Source organism: Nothobranchius furzeri, chromosome 2, assembly GCF_043380555.1.
Source record: "Nothobranchius furzeri strain GRZ-AD chromosome 2, NfurGRZ-RIMD1, whole genome shotgun sequence".
Taxonomy (NCBI): Eukaryota; Metazoa; Chordata; class Actinopteri; order Cyprinodontiformes; family Nothobranchiidae; genus Nothobranchius; species Nothobranchius furzeri.
Window position 1 is genome coordinate 15,103,205 of NC_091742.1, and position 18,248 is coordinate 15,121,452.

The 18,248-nt window shown below is 43.9% G+C and overlaps 1 protein-coding gene and 1 long non-coding RNA gene across 3 annotated transcripts; one reads left to right on the forward strand and one right to left on the reverse strand.

Annotated features, from left to right (window-relative positions):
* The first annotated feature begins 10,302 nt into the window (after positions 1 to 10,302).
* LOC139066337 (uncharacterized) lies at positions 10,303 to 10,653 on the forward strand. The gene is made up of 2 exons (XR_011519242.1): positions 10,303 to 10,392; positions 10,482 to 10,653. It is a non-coding gene; the product is annotated as an uncharacterized lncRNA (long non-coding RNA).
* Positions 10,654 to 11,939: 1,286 nt separating this feature from the next.
* Positions 11,940 to 17,044, reverse strand: aig1 (androgen-induced 1 (H. sapiens)). Of its 2 annotated transcripts, XM_070548797.1 has the most exons (6): positions 16,736 to 17,032; positions 15,417 to 15,572; positions 13,685 to 13,786; positions 12,959 to 13,074; positions 12,655 to 12,821; positions 11,940 to 12,290 (listed from the first exon to the last, which is right to left on the reverse strand). In XM_070548797.1, exons 1-6 carry the CDS (start codon positions 16,874 to 16,876, stop codon positions 12,271 to 12,273), a joined length of 702 nt encoding a protein of 233 aa, XP_070404898.1. In that variant the 5' UTR covers positions 16,877 to 17,032; the 3' UTR covers positions 11,940 to 12,270. The 2 variants fall into 2 exon arrangements, 1 of the variants encoding a protein (XP_070404898.1); XR_011519241.1 differs by lacking the exons at positions 11,940 to 12,290; positions 12,655 to 12,821 and having other exon boundaries at positions 12,961 to 13,074; positions 15,358 to 15,572; positions 16,736 to 17,044.
* Between the last annotated feature and the right edge of the window lie 1,204 nt (positions 17,045 to 18,248).

Consider the following 18,248-nt stretch of genomic DNA (forward strand, 5'->3'; position numbering starts at 1 on the left):
TTATTTCAGTAGATTGTCATGTAAATAATAAATGCAGTCTGATAAGACTCCTGTTTAGGGCTGGGCAACATATCAAAGATTTATCGTTATCCAAGTTCTTGTCTCTCATCCAGATAATTTTTCCCATGTCAATAAATTTGATAATAAAAAAATGAAAAGATGTGTAAGTTGGCCTCATTTATGTCCCATTAAGAAGCTGTAGCACCTTGAGTCATGTAAAATTTTAGTCAATGGCTGTGTCTCAATTCAGGGTCTGCATCCTACGTCGGCCGGATTCGTCGGCCGGTTACGTCACAGCGCCGCGACTAGGCCTGTCCCAATTCGAAGACTCCTTCAAATGCGGTCGACGAATGCAGCCTTCTTTTCGCCTGAATGAAGGATGGGTCCGGTGTATCCTTCAACAGGTAGCATTTCCCAAGATGCCTTGCGGGCCGGCCGGCAGAAAAACTTAAAAACAATGGCGGACAGTGAAGCGGGAGCTGTCGGAGAGGATTGCGCATATAAATGTCAGTATAAACTTGAAAACTGTTAGGTTAAGGACTTTTTGTGATACATGAACGTTATTTTAGTTAGAAATGTTACAGTAAAAGTGCTTGTATTGCGGTCTCGGCTCGTATGTTCGGTCGCTCGGTGTCGTACTTCTCCCGCTACGTTTTCCCCTGATTTTAATAGAAGTTTGTATTTTAGGGACAACAGAGAAAACCAGGGAATTTATTAAGCTTAGGGCGGAGATGGACCACATGATCACTGGAGCAAAGTATTCGGCGGCTGTGGCATGGAGGTACAATAACATCTCATATTTTAAAAACTCGTTTTTTATTTTTTTCTGCGAAAACATGAAAGGAATAACCCGTTGTCCTCTTTTCTCTTCCTGTTTCTTTTCTTACATGTTTGTTAAGACTATTCTGGAGAAAATGGGCATCCAGGGGAAGGTGACAGCGATGGCCAGCTTCTGGAGCTGATCAGAGAGGACATGCAGAGGGAGGCAGAGCAGCAGAGGGCACAGGAGAGAAGGGAGAACTTTGACAGGCTTTTTACTTTGCTAGAAAAAAATGGTTAATAAAGATTAAACATGTACATATAAAAGAAATATCTAAATAAAATCAGTTCTGCATTAAACTCTTGAATTTTATTTTGGTTTACAAATGAGAATTGTTTACTAGACCCGCTGGGTCTTAAAGTCTTAAAAGGTGATAAATGGGTTTTGGTCAAATTAAGACCCTTAGAAAGTATTAAAAACTATTATCACATCTTTGCTCAGGCTCAGCTTGTCGAAAGTATTTTCTCCGAATTAGCTCTCCAACAGTCAAGGAAATGATTAAAGATCTAAATAAAACTTCGAGCTCCATCGTTTAAAGTTCCTTCTCCCTTCTGCTCAGCGGTTCCACGGTTGCTAGGCGACGGAACGTTCGCCGAGGGAGTTCATGAAGGCTAGGCCCGTCCAAATTCACAGCCGTTAACATCCGGTCTACCCGGCCGACGGAGGACCCAGCCCACGTCGGCCGAGTGGGCTGGGTCCTTCGAAGGATGCAGACCCTGAATTGAGACACAGCCAATGTAATACATGAGACAGCCCCATCTAGTGGACAAATATTGTTGCTGCGCATTCCTGTAGTTATCGTCTACTTATCGTTATCGAGGTGAGATCTTCAATATATCGTGATATTGATTTTAGGCCATATCGCCCAGCCCTACTCCCGTTCATTCTGTTGCTTTGTGCTCTCATTTACGAATAAAGTGAGATGGCTCCAGTGTGTGCCAGTGTTATGCTAATGAAAGCTGCTTGAATTCTTTGCAGTGATTGTTGATTTTTCTCAGTGCCTTAAAGCCTGCCACACATGAGGGCCATCTGCTGAGCAAACGGCCTCGAATGACCGCTTGCTCAGCAGATACCTCGCCACGTGCGCCTGATTTTCACAAGAGTTTTCCGCCTCACGAGACGCTGAGGTGAATATCTGACCAGTTAAGATATTTTCCGCCTCACAGGGGTAAAAACTCGCTGTGTGCGCGTTACTGAGCTGCTGGTTGAGCTGAAATATTCTAGTGGCCAACCAAAGCACGTTCTCCGCTCACATGACCCCAACATGGCAGCCCCCTGTCTGCATGTCAGAAAAGAAACAACACAGAGACAGAGCTGGAAACGGAGGAAATGCCTATCCTTTTTTGTTGATGAAACGTCGCCACCACCGGCATTTGAAGGTTAGGAAAATATGGGTACAGTAGCTGGAAAGATGGACCAGGCAAGGATTTTATGCCAATTTACTCCAAGAGATGCACCTGGAAGACCCAGAATCCTTCCGAAAGGGTAATGGAAACAGTGGGCCCATCGATCCACAAGGTACCGTTTTGTTTATTTTTCAGACACGCAGACAGGGCAAGGGGCTGCATCTGAATACATCTTGGGGTCATGTGAGCGGAGAAAGTGCTTTGATTGGCCACTAGAATATTTCAGCTCAGCCAGCAGCTCAGTAGTGCGCACACAGCGAGTTTTTACCCCTGTGAGGCGGAAAATATCTAACTGGTCAGATATTCACCTCAGCGTCCCGTGAGGCGGAAAGCTCAATGAAAATCAGGCGCACATGGCGAGCAATCAGCTGAGCAAACAGTCATTCGAGGCCGTTTGCTCAGCTGATTGCTCTCGTGTGTGGCAGGCTTAAACATCTTGCCAAAGGTTTGTAGTTGAAACAATGGCACATTTTCCAAAATGTTCATGTGTTGTCCTTGTGTTGTCTTTATGCATAAATAAATAGAATGAATTGTTCAAATTTACAATACTGGGACTTACCACACATGTCCTCAAAAACCCAGAGGTTTCCTCACGTAGATAGACAGGAAGGGCATGGAGAACAGTGGTACGCCTTGTGTGGACATCATGCAATTCCTAAGAAGATTATTAAGAGTGTAAATACTGTCAAGTTTACTAATCAAACTCAATGCCAAACTGCTCTGACCAATTTTCCAAGACAGTGATATCTGCATCTAAATCCAATGATAAACTGCTGAATTCAAAAGTTAATTTGAATTGTTTAACATTACATAATACGGAGGGGTATTAGGGCCACTGAAGAAAAAAAAAAGATTTCTGAAAATAAATAAATAAATAAAATGAAGTCAGAATTCTGACATTTATCTCAGTATTCAATTGTTTCCTTCAGTGGCCCTAATACTGCCTTATTGCCTAAGAGTATTGAGTCACTGAAGAAGAAAAAAAAAAGAATTGAGAAAAAAATTCAGATAATTTCAAAATTCTGGGATTAAAGTCAGAATTCTGACTTTTTTCATAAACCTAAAACAAAACAAACAAAAAACTATTTAGGATTTTTTTTGTTAAAAAAAACCCAAATCAAAACAAACAAAAAAATAAAAGCCTGAATTTTAAGATTTAAGTCAGAATTCTGATCATCCCTCATAATCTTCCCCAATTTCCCTTTTTTTTTGTTTTAGGTACCAGTCAGAACTCCGAGATTCAACTCAGATTTATGACTTATTTTCTCAGAATTCTATTTTTTTTTCTTCAGTGGCTCTAATACTCTTAGCATAAAGACATTACCTGTAAATTGTATATTCACCTGTGCATCATGGGCTTTGAAAATGTCAGCCAAAGCATTTGCAGTCTTTCCAGTTTTGGAAGCTTCCTGTATGAATAAGGCCATCAAATGAGGAGTGTGGCGATCTAGCTGCGCATAAAAGGTGTTAGGAAGGTTCTGGTTCGTGATTCGTTGAAACTCTGCATACACCTGCATTAATGAAAGAACAGTACAATCAAAACAATTATTAATTTATGATGAATGAAATACGGCAACGCTACAAGCAATGTGAAACACTATGGTCAAAGATAAAACCAGATGAGCTGATCCACATTACCTCAGCTGGCATATGAAGAGCAGGCCAGAGGTCCATCAGCTCTTTCACAGGAAGGCAGGACATGACTCATCTGTCGTCTCAAGGCAAATGTTGTCTGCATCATCCGGCTAATAAAACATAGGTTTCTCTCAGTCTTCTTTACTTCCTCCACAACAGCCTGCCTCATACAGCCCAGACTAGAGGGGTCTTCTCCTTGAGGAAAGTTAGGCATGAAGTTCTGCACGCTTGGATGTTTGAATGGGAAGGTTCATTCTCTGGGTTTCTTTGGCTTCTTTTCCCAGCATTTACGGAGACCTCCTGACATCCAGCTCTTCTCTTCTTAGTCCTGTAATTTCCCATTTTGAACTTGATGCTGTTTTTCCATCCATTCCAACCACTGTCAGATCCTGCTTCTTTTAAACATGATGTTTGCTCACAAGACCATTGCTATTTCTTTGTCACTAGGGTAAGCCTTGAAGCTATATATGGTAGATGCCAGATTCTCTAAAATACTTCAGCCGCCATCACTGTAATAAAGAAATGAAGAGATACTTAAGTTAAAAGCACCTTAATACAGAAAACATAGGGCATTCATAAGTTTTTTGAATGTTAACAATCATGAATAACAACCTCTGTGCCAAAGCGACAGTTTTAAAAGACAAATCTGTATACATATATACATACATACATACATATATAGTCATGTTATTTAGAATGTGCCATCAAAAATGCAGATTATGAGAATTACTCACCAGTGGTCTTACTTCTGTCTCACTTGTATGAACCTCTTGGGGGTCAACAGCAGCATGCCATCAATCGTGTATGCAGAGAGTGGGGTTGGATCATTGAAGTCTGACTGCAGATTCATAGACAGGCTTGCCGGTGTGGCTGACAGCTCATAGGAACGCAGATGCTCTACATACCAGGAAGCATAATCAGTACAGAGAAAACAAACATTTTGAATCACAAGGTAGATCTGTGTTAGTCTGCAAAATTTAGGCAGTCCTCCACTATATATGAAGCTAAATCATTAATCATCTAAATTATATATATATATATATATATATATATATATATATATATATATATATATATACAAACATTATACAGTTCACCAACAGCACGTGTCAGGACGAACGACCAAATATCAGCTAGCTTCTGTCTTCAGAGGGGGACCAGGCAGGGATGCCCCTCACTATTTGCTATCTTTATCGAACCACTAGCAGCAGCAATTAGGCAAACAACAGACATTAAAGGGATAAAGTGTAAGAAAATAGAACATAAGATCAGTCTTTATGCAGATGATGTTTTACTCTTTCTCCAGAATTCTCAATCCTCTCTCTCCCAAGCAATAGAACTGATAAACTCTTTTTCAAGTGTTTCAGATTACTCTATAAACTGGTTAAAATCCACAGTTCTACCAATTAATTTCTCATTTGTCAATTTGCTTAATACACAATTGGAGTATGGGAATATCACATACCTGGGAATTAATATCTCTCCCAAGTTAGCAGATCTAACCAAACTAAACTACATCCCACTTTTAAGGAAAGTGGAAGATGATCTTGCAAGATGGAAATCCTTACCAATATCACTCATAGGGAGAGTTGCTACAATTAAAATGATGGTCTTACCCAGAATAAATGACTTATTCTCGATGATCCCAAACAAGCCACCAGCTGACTGGTTTAAATCTCTGGACTCCTCAATTACTAAATTCCTTTGGCAGGATAAACCTCCACGAATTAGCTTAAAAATGCTTCAGAAGACCAAAGACAGAGGAGGACTGGATTTACCCAACTTTTATTATTATTTCTTAGCCAACAGGCTGCAATATATACCAAGATGGTTGCAAGATAACCCATTAGATGAGTCCTGGTTAGATATAGAACAGACACTTTGCAATACGATAGAGCTTTCAGACTTACCATTTATTAGCTCAAGCATAAGAAAACATGAAAGCTTTAAAAGTATTAGTATCAGCACTTCTCTGACAGCATGGTGGGAGTATCTTAAAATGACAGAGTCGTCACTAGTACCATGCAGATGCACACCTATCTGGAACAATCCTGACATTTTGCAAAACAACAAAATGATGAACCTTCCGGACTGGAAAAATAAAGGAATCCTATACCTGGAACACATATATGAAGGATTGGACTTCATCCCATTTAATCAAATAGTCTCCCAATTTGGAATGGATAAGAATAGCTTTTTAGAATATCACCAAATTAAATCTGTAGTCAAACAAAAATTTAAGCTCAATAAAATAGAATTACAAACACCACCAAGGGTATTAGACTTTTATAATCTCAAACCCCCCAAACTACTGTCTAAAGTATATAAGACACTGTCCAAAATAGACGATAAAATTGCAATCCCTATTGAAAAATGGGAGGTGGATCTATCAGTTAGCTTTGACCAGGACTTCTGGTCCCAAACTTGTTTAAAAACTTTTAAAATGATCAGACACCCCAATTTACAATTAATTCAGTACAAAATTCTACACAGAGTACACTATACAGGTCATCGGATGTTCAAGATGGGGTTTGTGTCGTCTGACACCTGTACACACTGCACAAACAACATTCCTGACAATTACATTCATGCACTGTGGTCCTGCCCACCTGTCCAGGAATTTTGGGGTAGAGTATGTGAGGATCTGTCAAAATGTCTGAAATGTCATATCCCAACTTCCCCCTCTCTTTGTTTACTGGGACAGCTGCACGATGTCCCGATTGCAACATCTTTGGTTCACGTGGTTCTGACTGCCATATGCATCGCTAAGAAAACTATCCTCTTGAATTGGAAAAATAGAGAAACTCTCTGCATTAACCAGTATAGAAATCTTTTGTTAGATCATATTGCACTTGATATAGCCTCTGCTTCCACTTCAGATGAATCTCTCTGGGCTCCTTTGATCGGTTCCATCACATAGCGAGGGTGGGGGGCCATTGATGTTGTCCTGCGGGATGGTGTGGGTGGGGGGGTGTGGGGTCTGAGTTTGGAGTATCCGGATGTTCCCTGGAGGTGGGTTCACTGGGGGGTGTCTGGGACTGGGGGGCTGTTGCCCCCCTCTGGAGGTGCTTGGGTTGCCTCGGGGGGTGGACTGCTGGCGGTTGTGAGTGGGGCCCCTTGGGGATCTTGGCGGCGGCCATGGGTCACTGCCTGGCGGCTGCAATACCCCTGGGTGGGTCCGGGTGGGGGCCTGGGGGCTCGGGGTTTGGGGGTGGCCGGCCCCGTGTGGGGATCTGGGCGGGGCCTTAGGGGTCGGGTCCTGACATGTATGCTGCCGGGAAGAAGGCAGGAAAACTCAGCAGTGCCTGGCCCGGGTTCGGGGGCATCAGGTAGACCTTGGCTCCTCTGCCGTTCCATCACAGGGGAGGGGGAGGTCCAGGACGGGGAGGACCAAACCTTACCTGGATGTCCCATGTCTTATATATTCTGGAAGTTGTGCAAATGCAGGGGTGGGCATAGATATTCTGCTGGGATGGGGCTGGGTTGGTGCCCTCGGACTCCGTGAGGCTCTGTAATGCTGCTGCTTTGGGCCCTGGCAGGATGGGCTGGGGTCTCCATGCCCTGGGTGGCAGTTTGACAACAGAGGTGCCTACTGGGGCCAGTAGGGGAGCTGGCTCCCTGGAGGGCTAAGCCCAACCAGCCATTCCTCCCCATCCCCGCATATTTCTCTCCTCCTGCTCCCTCACATCATCACACAAACATACACATAGGACCTTGGGGGGTGGGCAAGTCAGGGAGTGTGGGTATGGACTCCATTTCCGCATTCCTGTGGCAACCTGCCCCCCAATTTTATTTGCATCTTATACACTTCCACTGACGACATTCCACACAAACACACACTTAGGGCCTTGGGAGTGAGCACATTCAACAGCATTTGGCAGGGGGATATTTCAGCCTCCTCCCGAGTGCCGGTGCCCACTTCCAATTTTAAACCGCACTTAGACACTGATGGCTGAGGGTGTAAGTGGGGTGGTGCGGTGGCATTAGCTGGCATATGCCGGATGATGCCCGCACTGCCCACTCACCACAGCCATGGAATACACCTCATGATCACACAACACTATATTGGAGCAGGTGGAGGGAGACTAGGGGTCTTAGCCACCTCTGTTGTTGCTAGGCTTCCTGGGGCTGGAGGCTAGGAGGGAGATCTGGCCGTCTGGTTGGGGTCTGGGGTGGTGGGTTGCTGTGCTCAGCGTTGGGCGGGGGAGCCTGCTCATCAGCACCCCAGCAGAAAGGGTCAAAGTCTGGTTACCGGTGATGGTTGTACCCCATGTGCAGCAGTACCGGGACCAGAGTTAATAGGGTGTGTATGGGGAGCATGAGTGAGTGTCCGCCGTGCATTTTTGTAAGTCTTGGGTTGTATGTGCATGTGTGAGCATGAGGGAGGGAGTGTGTGACTGTGTTTGTGTATGAATGTATATGTCAGGTGGGGCCTTTGGGTCCTTCCCTCTCCTGGAACTTCTCTTGATGATATAGATCTTTGTCCCCCCTCCCCCTGCCACACCTGGTGTGGGGGCTTGTGCCATGGTCTGCCTGAGTGTTCGTGGCAACCGGGTCTGGGGGTTTAAGATTTTGGCATCTGCCTGATAGATCCCGGTGGCTGCCTGGTGGGGTCTGGGTCCCTGGGCTCTGCTGGGTCCCCGGCGGGGGTGGTCACCCCTGGGTCCCGGGTCGCTGGGTCCCGGGCTCGGCCGGCTAGGGGGTGGGAGGCTGCGGGCGGGCCTGTGGGCTTGCCGCTGATATCTCCAGGGACTCTGCCGGCTGCTGGTTGTGGCCCCCCGGGGCGATCCTCTGTGCCTCTCGAGGGGGGCGGGGGCCTTTCTGGTTGCAGTCTCCTTGGGGTTCCTGCATTCTGGGGCAACGCCTGGATCTCTGGGACTTGGAGCTGCCCCCGTCTCCTGCGCATCTTTGGGGGGCGGATCTGTGGTCCCTCACACTCTCTGTTGGACGCTCCTATAGAGAAACCTTAAATAAACAAGCGCGTGTACACACACAGGTGCTCACATGGTGCTCTCAAAAGTATGGGCTTGGGCACTTTCAACACATGTCTTAAGACTATGGGGGGCACTTAATGCATTGTTATTTATTATCGTGATTCTTCAGTTAAGCAATGTTGATTATATATATATATATATATATATATTGTTTTTTTTTTGTTGTTTTTTTTTCATCAAGTTGACGCAGTGATAGGTAGATCTTGTTGTATTGTTGTTGTGTCCCTTTTTTGTGTCCTTTTTTTTTTGTCTTTTTCTGCAGGTCTAGAAGCAGACTCTTGTTCATTGTTTATTTTTGTGGAACCCCCCCCCCTCCTCTCTCTCCACCTTTTCTCTTCCTTTCTCTTTCACCTCTGTCTCCGTGTCTGGTCGGAATTACAAAGCATTCAACAACAATAACAATAAAGTTTTAAGTATCAGGCGTGACGTTAAAAGCAGACGCTTTGATGCTCCACCTGAGAATAAATCTGTAAGGCTTGTCACCAGCATTCAGACATCAATTCTGCTTGCTTCACAGCCAGACAGGACACGGTAAAAAAAAAAAAAAAACAATACAACTACTAATGGTTTTTATACCATGTCAGATTTGGACTTTTCACGAGATATTGTCCAGTGCAAGCATTATCTAAATGTAAACTTTAGTCCAAGTATATATATATATTAGTTTAATATGCAAGTAGAATAGTAGAATTATAAGTATACTTAAAATTTACTTGAAGTATATTTCTGATATGTACAGTCTAAATGTTAGTAAACTTTACAAGTATATATTTAAGTATACTTATACATTACTTGGTGAAATATACTTCTGATAGAGTCAAGTACAAGTATAGTCTAAATGTAAGTAAACTTTAATGCAAGTATGTATTAAAGTATACTTAGTAGTATTTTCAAAAATGTGCTCGGATAACTATACTTCTGATAAGTACATTGAAAGTAAACTTGAAGTATACTGTATTCATTTTTAGTATACTTCAAGTATACTTCAGTGTACTTCTTTTTGGTAAGGGGCGTCTGTCCGGTCAGGTCAAATTTATTTATTTTTTTATTGAATAATAAAAAATAATTAGACTTGTAGTTCGTTTTTTGGCGTTAGCGTTGAGGATAGCTTGCTAAAAAGATTGATTATATTATTGATTAAATTATTTTAAACCTAAATGTTTAAAGATTGCTTGTGTTGTGCTCAGTAATGAATAAGTAGTCAATAGTTTTGCACTTTAGTGCATTTTAGTTAAAATTGTAATTTTCGGCCTAAAACTGTCAGTGTTGTGCCGTTGTCAGTTAAAACTCTGCACTGCATTTGAATTTAAATCTGCCATCACTATTGGCTAAGAGGTACCCTAGATTGTTAGTGTCGTCACCCTCTCGGTCTGCTAGGCAACAGCATTTGTTGCTTTTCAAACAGGAAGTGGGAGAAGAGATGGGAATTCCGGCTCTTTTATGTGCTAAAAATACGATGTCACTGGTTTTCTTTTAGGTCATGTCCTCGCAGTTACGACCACCTGCAGGAACCCCCCAGAGACAACGGCTGTCAACCGTGAGTTTCCATCATAACTGAAAATGATGTGGGGCCTCACTGGCTGCAGCTAATAGTGCATTTATCTTTTTCATCTTTGTTCATTGTAGCTCAAAGGAAGGATTTTGGCAGACGCCGGACGGACGTCACCTTGAATGTCGTGTACCCGTGGAGGAGATAGATTTGAATTATTGTTAGGTTTTATTGGTTCCATTTGTTTTTGTTGTTGAAGAAAATATAAAAAAATGATTTGAATTATGTTTTTTTTTTTTTTACAAACCTACAACAGTAACACACAGTGGACCTGTTCTTTGCAAACTAAACCATGACTTTCCACAGGCCACACTCACCAATGCATCATCATGTTGATGAATGAGAAAGAGCATAACTGACAGCAGCTCAATAACAGAATGTCACGTCACATGGGGGAGAATCAATAAGCCGAGGAGAAGTTGAACAAAAACAGAACAAGCAGTATCTGTTAGGCAGCAGGGTCTGGTGTAATTACTTAAGAAACCACCCTATAAAAACACATTGGGGTAATTAACACAGACAACAGAAACTTCTTATGCACTGCACCGATGTCCTCCTCATCTCATCTTCCTCCGTGCAGCTTATTTGTCCAGCGTGTGTCTGAGGAGATAAAACAATCTGAAGTGGCAGTCTGCTGAATCAGCTGACCTCAGCCTCTAGTTGTGTTTATTTTCAGAGTAAAGCATGAGTGTGTGTCTTTTTCCCCTTTAAAAAACTTAAATATTGTTTTTCTTGTTCTTTTAATCATTTTAAACTGCTCATCTTGCTGAAAACAAACTTATTTTCACTTGTTTACAAACTTGCTGCCTTTTTTACACATCTGCAGAAATGCATCACTTTATAAAAATGATGCTGAACATGAGCGCCAGACAAGCAGTGGCAGGAAAACCAGAAACCAACACGTTTGTTTGTCAGAAACGGGACGAGACTATGGACGTCAAACGTGGAATTTGATCCTAAAACCGGCTTTAACTTCTCGTTTCTCCTGGAAGGAGAGAAGAATAATCAAGAAGGACGTAAGAAGCTGAAACCCAGCAGAACTTTTAATCTCTGATGTTTGTGAAGCTTCAGAGCAGCTCGTTAATGTCGGTGCTAATTAAGGCAGAACAGGAGATTCTGAATGTTTTAATGAGTTGCCTCAGAGAGGAGTGTGTTAACGAGCAAACACACACACACACACACACACACACACACACACACACACACACACACACACACACACACACACACACACACACACACACACACACACACACACACACACACACACACACACACACACACACACACACACACACACACACACACATTCTCTGAACACCTAGTTTGTTTAGACTTTTACAAACACAAATAAAACTGACTGTTCGTCTCCACCCGCCTGGTCAACACCAGGAGGATAGATCAAGCGCCCTCCATCTCCCAACATAAAATGTTCAAAACTCGTCGTTTTTGCTGAATAAAAACGTGCTGCTAATCTCCCAGAATGCCTCGAGGCTAAAACCTGCAGCTGCTCCAGCGTTTTCACAGACAGGAAGTTGTCTCCACTCAGGTTTTATTTGATCTTTTTCACAAACCGATCAAACTCATGAGATGAACAACAAATGATCAACATTCTGCAGAAGCTTAAGACGTGCTTGTTGTAGTTTATCGTATTTGTCTCCTATGTTTTATGATGCGACGCGGCTGCTTTCAGCCACATAAATAAAATAAAACCCAACATCATGTGTCTGATGCTGACGGTGTCCTCCCGGTACCGGCCGTTCTCCACAGTTCATTCGTGTTTTCCTCATCCTGGAAAAGAGGTTCTGCTCCTGGTTTGGAAGCTCCGTTAGGATGGAGCTGGAAGCTGGTCTAGAAGGAGGAGGGTCACTGCCCTTTGACCTTTTCTGAGGAAGACACAGACAGATGAGGGGGTGTGAACAGATGTTTCGGAGCTTCATCTCCTTCCTGCAGATTTCTTTAGTTTCTACGTTAAAATCAGATCCTGCAGAAAATAAGCTAAGAGATTTGATTTTAGGAGGTTTTTTTAATGTTTTTCTGTTTGAAAGTTGTTGTAGAAACTTAACGAACAGCCTCTGTTCTGAGAAATAGAGTCCTTGAGGCTCGATCTAAAACTACGTTCACAAAAAACAAACTTAAAAAAGTCTGAAATTTGATTTTAAACTAAAATATTTAACGACAGGAGCAACCCAACAGCCGTCCTGCAGCAGCAGCAGTTCCCCCGTCATGCCAGTTCCCGACGGTCCGTACCTGTGTGCGGCTGAACCCAGATGTAGCTGTTGAGGATTTCTCCGAGGACGTAGAAGACGCAGATGACCGCCGTCATAGCGCTGAAGAAGACGACTCGAGCCAAGGGCGCAATGCGTTCGAGCACCGGGTAAACCCACACCCCCGTCACCTGGTGCACCCAACACGTCCTGAACGTAACAGAAAAGAAAAATAATCATTCTAATTCCCATTTATTTTACGACTTCCTGTTTCAGGAATTCAGCTCAGCTCCTTAAATGCACCGTGAGGCGTTTACAGTGCGTGGGGAAAAAGGAACTCCAGTTACCAGAGAACGTATCCCACACCGAAGCAGCACACCGCCGCCAGACCCCAAGGCCTTCTGGGATATTTGTGGTGGGTTGTCCGCATCTCGATTATGATGAAAGGCAGAACGGTGGTGTGCTGCAAAAATAAATAATAATATTAAAACAGACATTAAACAACAGAGATGGAATTCTATTAAGATCCTGGAGTTATGTCACACACACACACACACACACACACACACACACACACACACACACACACACACACACACTCCTGACTATCTGTCCCAAACCCAGCTGATAGCAGCCCGGTGTTGGTCGGCTCTTCTGTAAACAGCTGATTAACCAACTTCCTCCTGGAGGAGAACAAAGCCGATCGATGTTCGAGGTCGACCTGCTCCAGAGTCACGTCTGATAAGATTTATACCATTTGTGGAATTTATGATCCGCCCACACGAGTAACGATCCCAAACAAATAAACTTTACATGTTCCCTCATGCAGAACCGAACCAACACATCAATCAGGCCAGCGGGGGAGCGATTAACTGTGGAGGAACCGGACCTGATCCAGAGGAAATGGTCCTGATCCAGCTTTTATGAATAATCCGATTGTATTATTTGATTTCAGGACATTTTAAAGTCTTGAAGCTGATTTCTTTTTCTAATTACAGGCAGAACTTAGTATCATGAGAAACATGGTCACCATAAGCCCCACCCCCCACCCCCAGGGTGACCTCTGAACTCACCATTCCGTGGTTAAGCCACTGGGGGATGAAGTTATCCAGGAGTTTGGGATAAACCAGCTCTCTGTCGTACAGGTAGAGACTCCAGAAGGTGAAAACCACAAACTGGAAACAGGAAACAAGAATTAAACGCCAACATTCATCACATTTGCAGCATTTACGTACTATAGCTGCGTCTGGGCATCGTTTGATTTTGAACTATTCCGATTCCAATTCCTCGTTTCGATTCCGGTTCCTATCGATTCCCGATTCTGATTCTTTGAAGACATGACATGCTTTAAATGAGCCAGCTAACCACAGGTCCTACTTAATTCTATGAACAACATCATCGCCTTCATTTAGACACAAACATGTTTTCGGAGAAAAAAACAAAAAGACTTGAAGCACAACCAAAGTGTGGAAGCAGCCTCTGGGAGAGAGGCTAAATGTCTCCAACATATCCAGAAACATCCAGCTGTTTTCAGCTGAAACTCTCAGGATGATCATGTCCAGGATGACTGAGAACTACACCTCCATGCTGCAGCAGCATTCAGTCAGAACAGGAAGTGAAACTTAAACGTAGCTGCTGTCAGTAACAACCTAACAGATTTTAAACATTAAACTCAGTGTGATCAGCTCTGAAAAGCGTTGATCATAATTTGCAGATCCCGTCAATTTTTCATGGAGATCAGCCGCGGATTCCTCTTCCGTCAGCATTCTAGGAATCGAAACTAGGAATCGAAAAAAAAACAGACTTTGAACGATCCCGGGAAAAATGAACAGTTGGAACCGGTTCCAATCGATGCTCGTTGCCCAACCCTAACTGGAGGACATTAGGGTCGAGTCTCTGCAGCTTATTCATGTGTACCGATTTGTTGTGAAGGACTTTGCCTTGCATCAAACTGGCTAGATAAATAAAGTTTCAATTGAGTGTTGGATCAGAATCCTAGAAGATAAACCATGTCTGTGAGGCATGAGCAGGACTTTCCTGAGATGCATCACAAAAGCCTCATGTCCTACGGATCCTGAACGCACCATGAGAGGATGGCCTCAGGGTCCAAAGTGTCTCCATTGTTGGACAGAGGCCAGGACCAGTTCTACTGAAAAGGGATGGGATTACCTGCCTTTCACCTGTGCTCTAGTTCAAGATGCCTGACTTCACACACACACACACACACACACACATTCGACGCAGGTTTTAGACCAGTCGAGGTGAACATCCTGTCTTGTTCTGTGTAATCTGAGCTCTGCACACAGGCTGTGTGTGTGTGTGTGTGTGTGTGTGTTTACACTCGCTCTCCTCTGAGAAAGGCTTACTTCCTGCCGCTCCAGCAGGAGGGACCTGATTCAGGAGATAAAGCAGAAACCTGCTCAACATCATTAGCGGTGCAGCTAGCTAAAATACAACAACGCGGTCCCTAAATGACGATTGGCCGCATCCCCCGTCGTTTTCTTTCCTTTTCTATTGGTTGTTCTACCTGTTACCTGCAGCAGGAGGCTAAGCTAGCAACACAAACATTAGCCATTAGCATGTTCAGCCTCTACCACTGATTGGTCGGTGCGGAGCAACATTTAACATGATTGACTGGTTTATACTTAACTTTTCTCATATGTCTTACTACCGCCCTATTGCCCAGCCCCATCTGCACCAAGCGTCACCATGGCAACATCATCTCACAGTTCTCTCACTTATTGACCTCTAGCAGCTGACGCTGGTCTGGCTGTGTGTTCTGGATGTTTGCATCCATCTCCTCACCGCTCCCACGGGGAAGGCCATCACAGCCATCATCCAGTCCCTCAGGCCGATCAGCTTCTTCAGCTGGCGCTCCTGCTCCCTGCTGTCGGCTCCTTTAGTCAGCAGACTGGACACGTCGATCAAGACACACAATCCGAAGAACACGGCCTGGATCACCTGCAAAGAGGAGCAGCGACGGACTCAGCAGCTGCCAGATTACAGAGAACACCCAAATGTCCAACGATGGAAGACAGATGATGCAAACTCAGAGTCACTGTAAGCTGATCAGACGTCCTGCACGAACGCAGCTCGTGATCCTCATCAGAAAGACAAGTAGCCTCCGTTTAGAAAGCAGCTAAATAAGTTCATTAAAAATGCTGCAATAATAACCAGATCCTGTCACATGATCTGTAAATCCTGCAGATTATTTCAGAACCCGCCTAAACTTCCCTGACTGTGTAATAAAACTCCCGTGGATGGAGCACGTTCACCATGATGGTTGTGACCTTTAGCTGCAGCAGAGTGGTGAAGAGGATGTCGGCATCCCCCATTCTCTCACCCCTCCAGAGTATAGTGTGTCAGCAATGGATGAGAGGATGAGCAGACACCGGGTCTGCTAGGTGCTTCTCCGCTACATAAATAAGATACTCCTATGAGTAGTCAGCTAGCGCCGACACACACACTCACACACACACACACTTTCCTTTTTTATTTTAGCTTTTTCTGCCAAAAGTGACACGGTAAATAAATGAATCTTAAAAGACGCACCAGAGGGCATAGCGATTTCTGTGTCATCCTGTCACCATAACACTCATGTATCTGGTTAAGGTTTGGGAGGAGTTCTGCTGTGTGGTGGAGTTGCTAATGCTAACATTAGCTTCTGCAAGCGGGGATGTTCTCTGCTGTTTCCTGGACGCTAAACCAACAACAGCCTTCCCCATCGTGAGTCCAGATGAACGTGAAGTGAACCATTTCTCTGAACAGAGGCTGTTCAGGAACAACTCAGAACAGCTGACTCGGAACACTTTACATGTGTTGGCGCACGCCGCCCGGCGGGGGGTTGTCTCTAACGACAACATTCAGCAGCACAACACCTGTTCCGGTTCAGCTCACCTCTACACGCATTATCAGACACGTGATTTCAGGTTCGTGATCTGAAACTATCCGGTTTTTGTTTCCTCCCTATCGTCACTAGAGCCGAACAAAGACAGCGGCGGGAAACCGGATCCTTTCATCCGAACCCGCGCAGCTCGAGCCGAGGGCGCCGCCGCCGGTGTTCTGCGTCCTACCCGTAGGCTAATTTTACGGTAAAACGGAGAGACAGGGACGGTAAATCCCACCAGGTCGATGAAGGTGAGGAACTTCCAGCTGCCGCCGTAGGTCTGGTGCGCCGGCATGTCCAGGGCTTTGTAGTGGCAGAGGATGGAGAAGTACGACAGCAGGATGGCGACCCGCAGCACCTGCGAGGGGATCAGCGCCATGATGCTTCCGGTCCCTCCGGTTGTTGTTTGTGTTGATGCACCTGCTTCCACCTGCCCGGTGTCTCCGGTTAGCGGTGGTTAATGTCCGGTTGTGTCTCCCCGCACCGCCCAGCTCCCCCGGGGTATCTCAACTGCTTCCGTGTTATGATGATGATGTAAGGGGGAGGGCGTTTCTACGCGTGATGATGAAGATGAAGGCCACTGCCTGGTTTTACTCCAATGCCTGAAATAATAAAACACGATTTTGTTTCTTTGTGTCTTCATTTATCCTCAGTTTATGTAAAGTACGTCAAATATTTAGTTTGACGTCATTTTTCAACAGATTAGATCTTCTGACCAGTAGGAAAACCGATCTACTGTGGCCCCAAAAGGGAAGTAGAGAAAAGGCTGCAGCCAGATCATCCTTCTTCCCACCTTGGGTTTTGTGGTTTTTCTTTGCTCTTTTTAATAGTTTTTATGGCATATGTGAATATTTCTGTTATTTTATTTGTGCAGCGCTTTGGTCGGTTTTAATGCCGTGTTAAAAGCGCTCTATAAATAAAGTAGAGCCCTACAGTCTAGAAAACTGCAGCTTTTCCAATAAAACAACATAAAACTAAAGGTGGGACTAAAATAACATTAAAATCATTCACACATTTAATCACATCTTGCATTTGAAGCAAGACGAAACCTTACACTGACACACACAATAAAGCCCTGCTTTGCTTATGTTACTAAAATCCTGTGTTGAATAGAAATATAATTAGAACCATTTTTTCAGAAATTAAAGAGAGTTTACAACATTGTCTGCGTTTGTTGTTTAATTCTGTGCCTCACTAAAATGATGTTTAATATAAAAATAGCTTTTGGGACGAATTTCTTTGAATGATTAAAATGCGATTAATCAAGAGTAATTAATCACAAACCCTCTGAGTAATCAGATACATTTTTAAATCGACCCCCATCCCCGAAAACCTTACCCTGGTTTTCCATAGGAAGCTTCAGTGGTGAATATTATAGGTTTTGATATACTTTTCCCCCGCGAGCTCAGCAGCACGACCCTTCCCACCGGGAGCATTTCAAACCCAAATCAGCAGCGAATGCATTCCACAAAGTTGGTCCAGTTAGGTTATGAACTCTTCACACGTGATTTTGGCAGCATGTATCCAAAAGGTATGTGGTTTAGTTCCCATTCTGTTTACCTCGGCTTTGGAGGTTTCACAGGTAATGACGTGGTCTACTTAACTAGTAAAATACCAAGTTTACTCACAAACTGTTTAATTGTTAGTCGGTAATTTAGTTTCCCATGCAGGCTAAATGTAAAAACAGTCTTCTACCACCCTTTCCTACATTAGCTATTGTTAGTAGGCTATAGATGGAGAAAAGCTCAGAA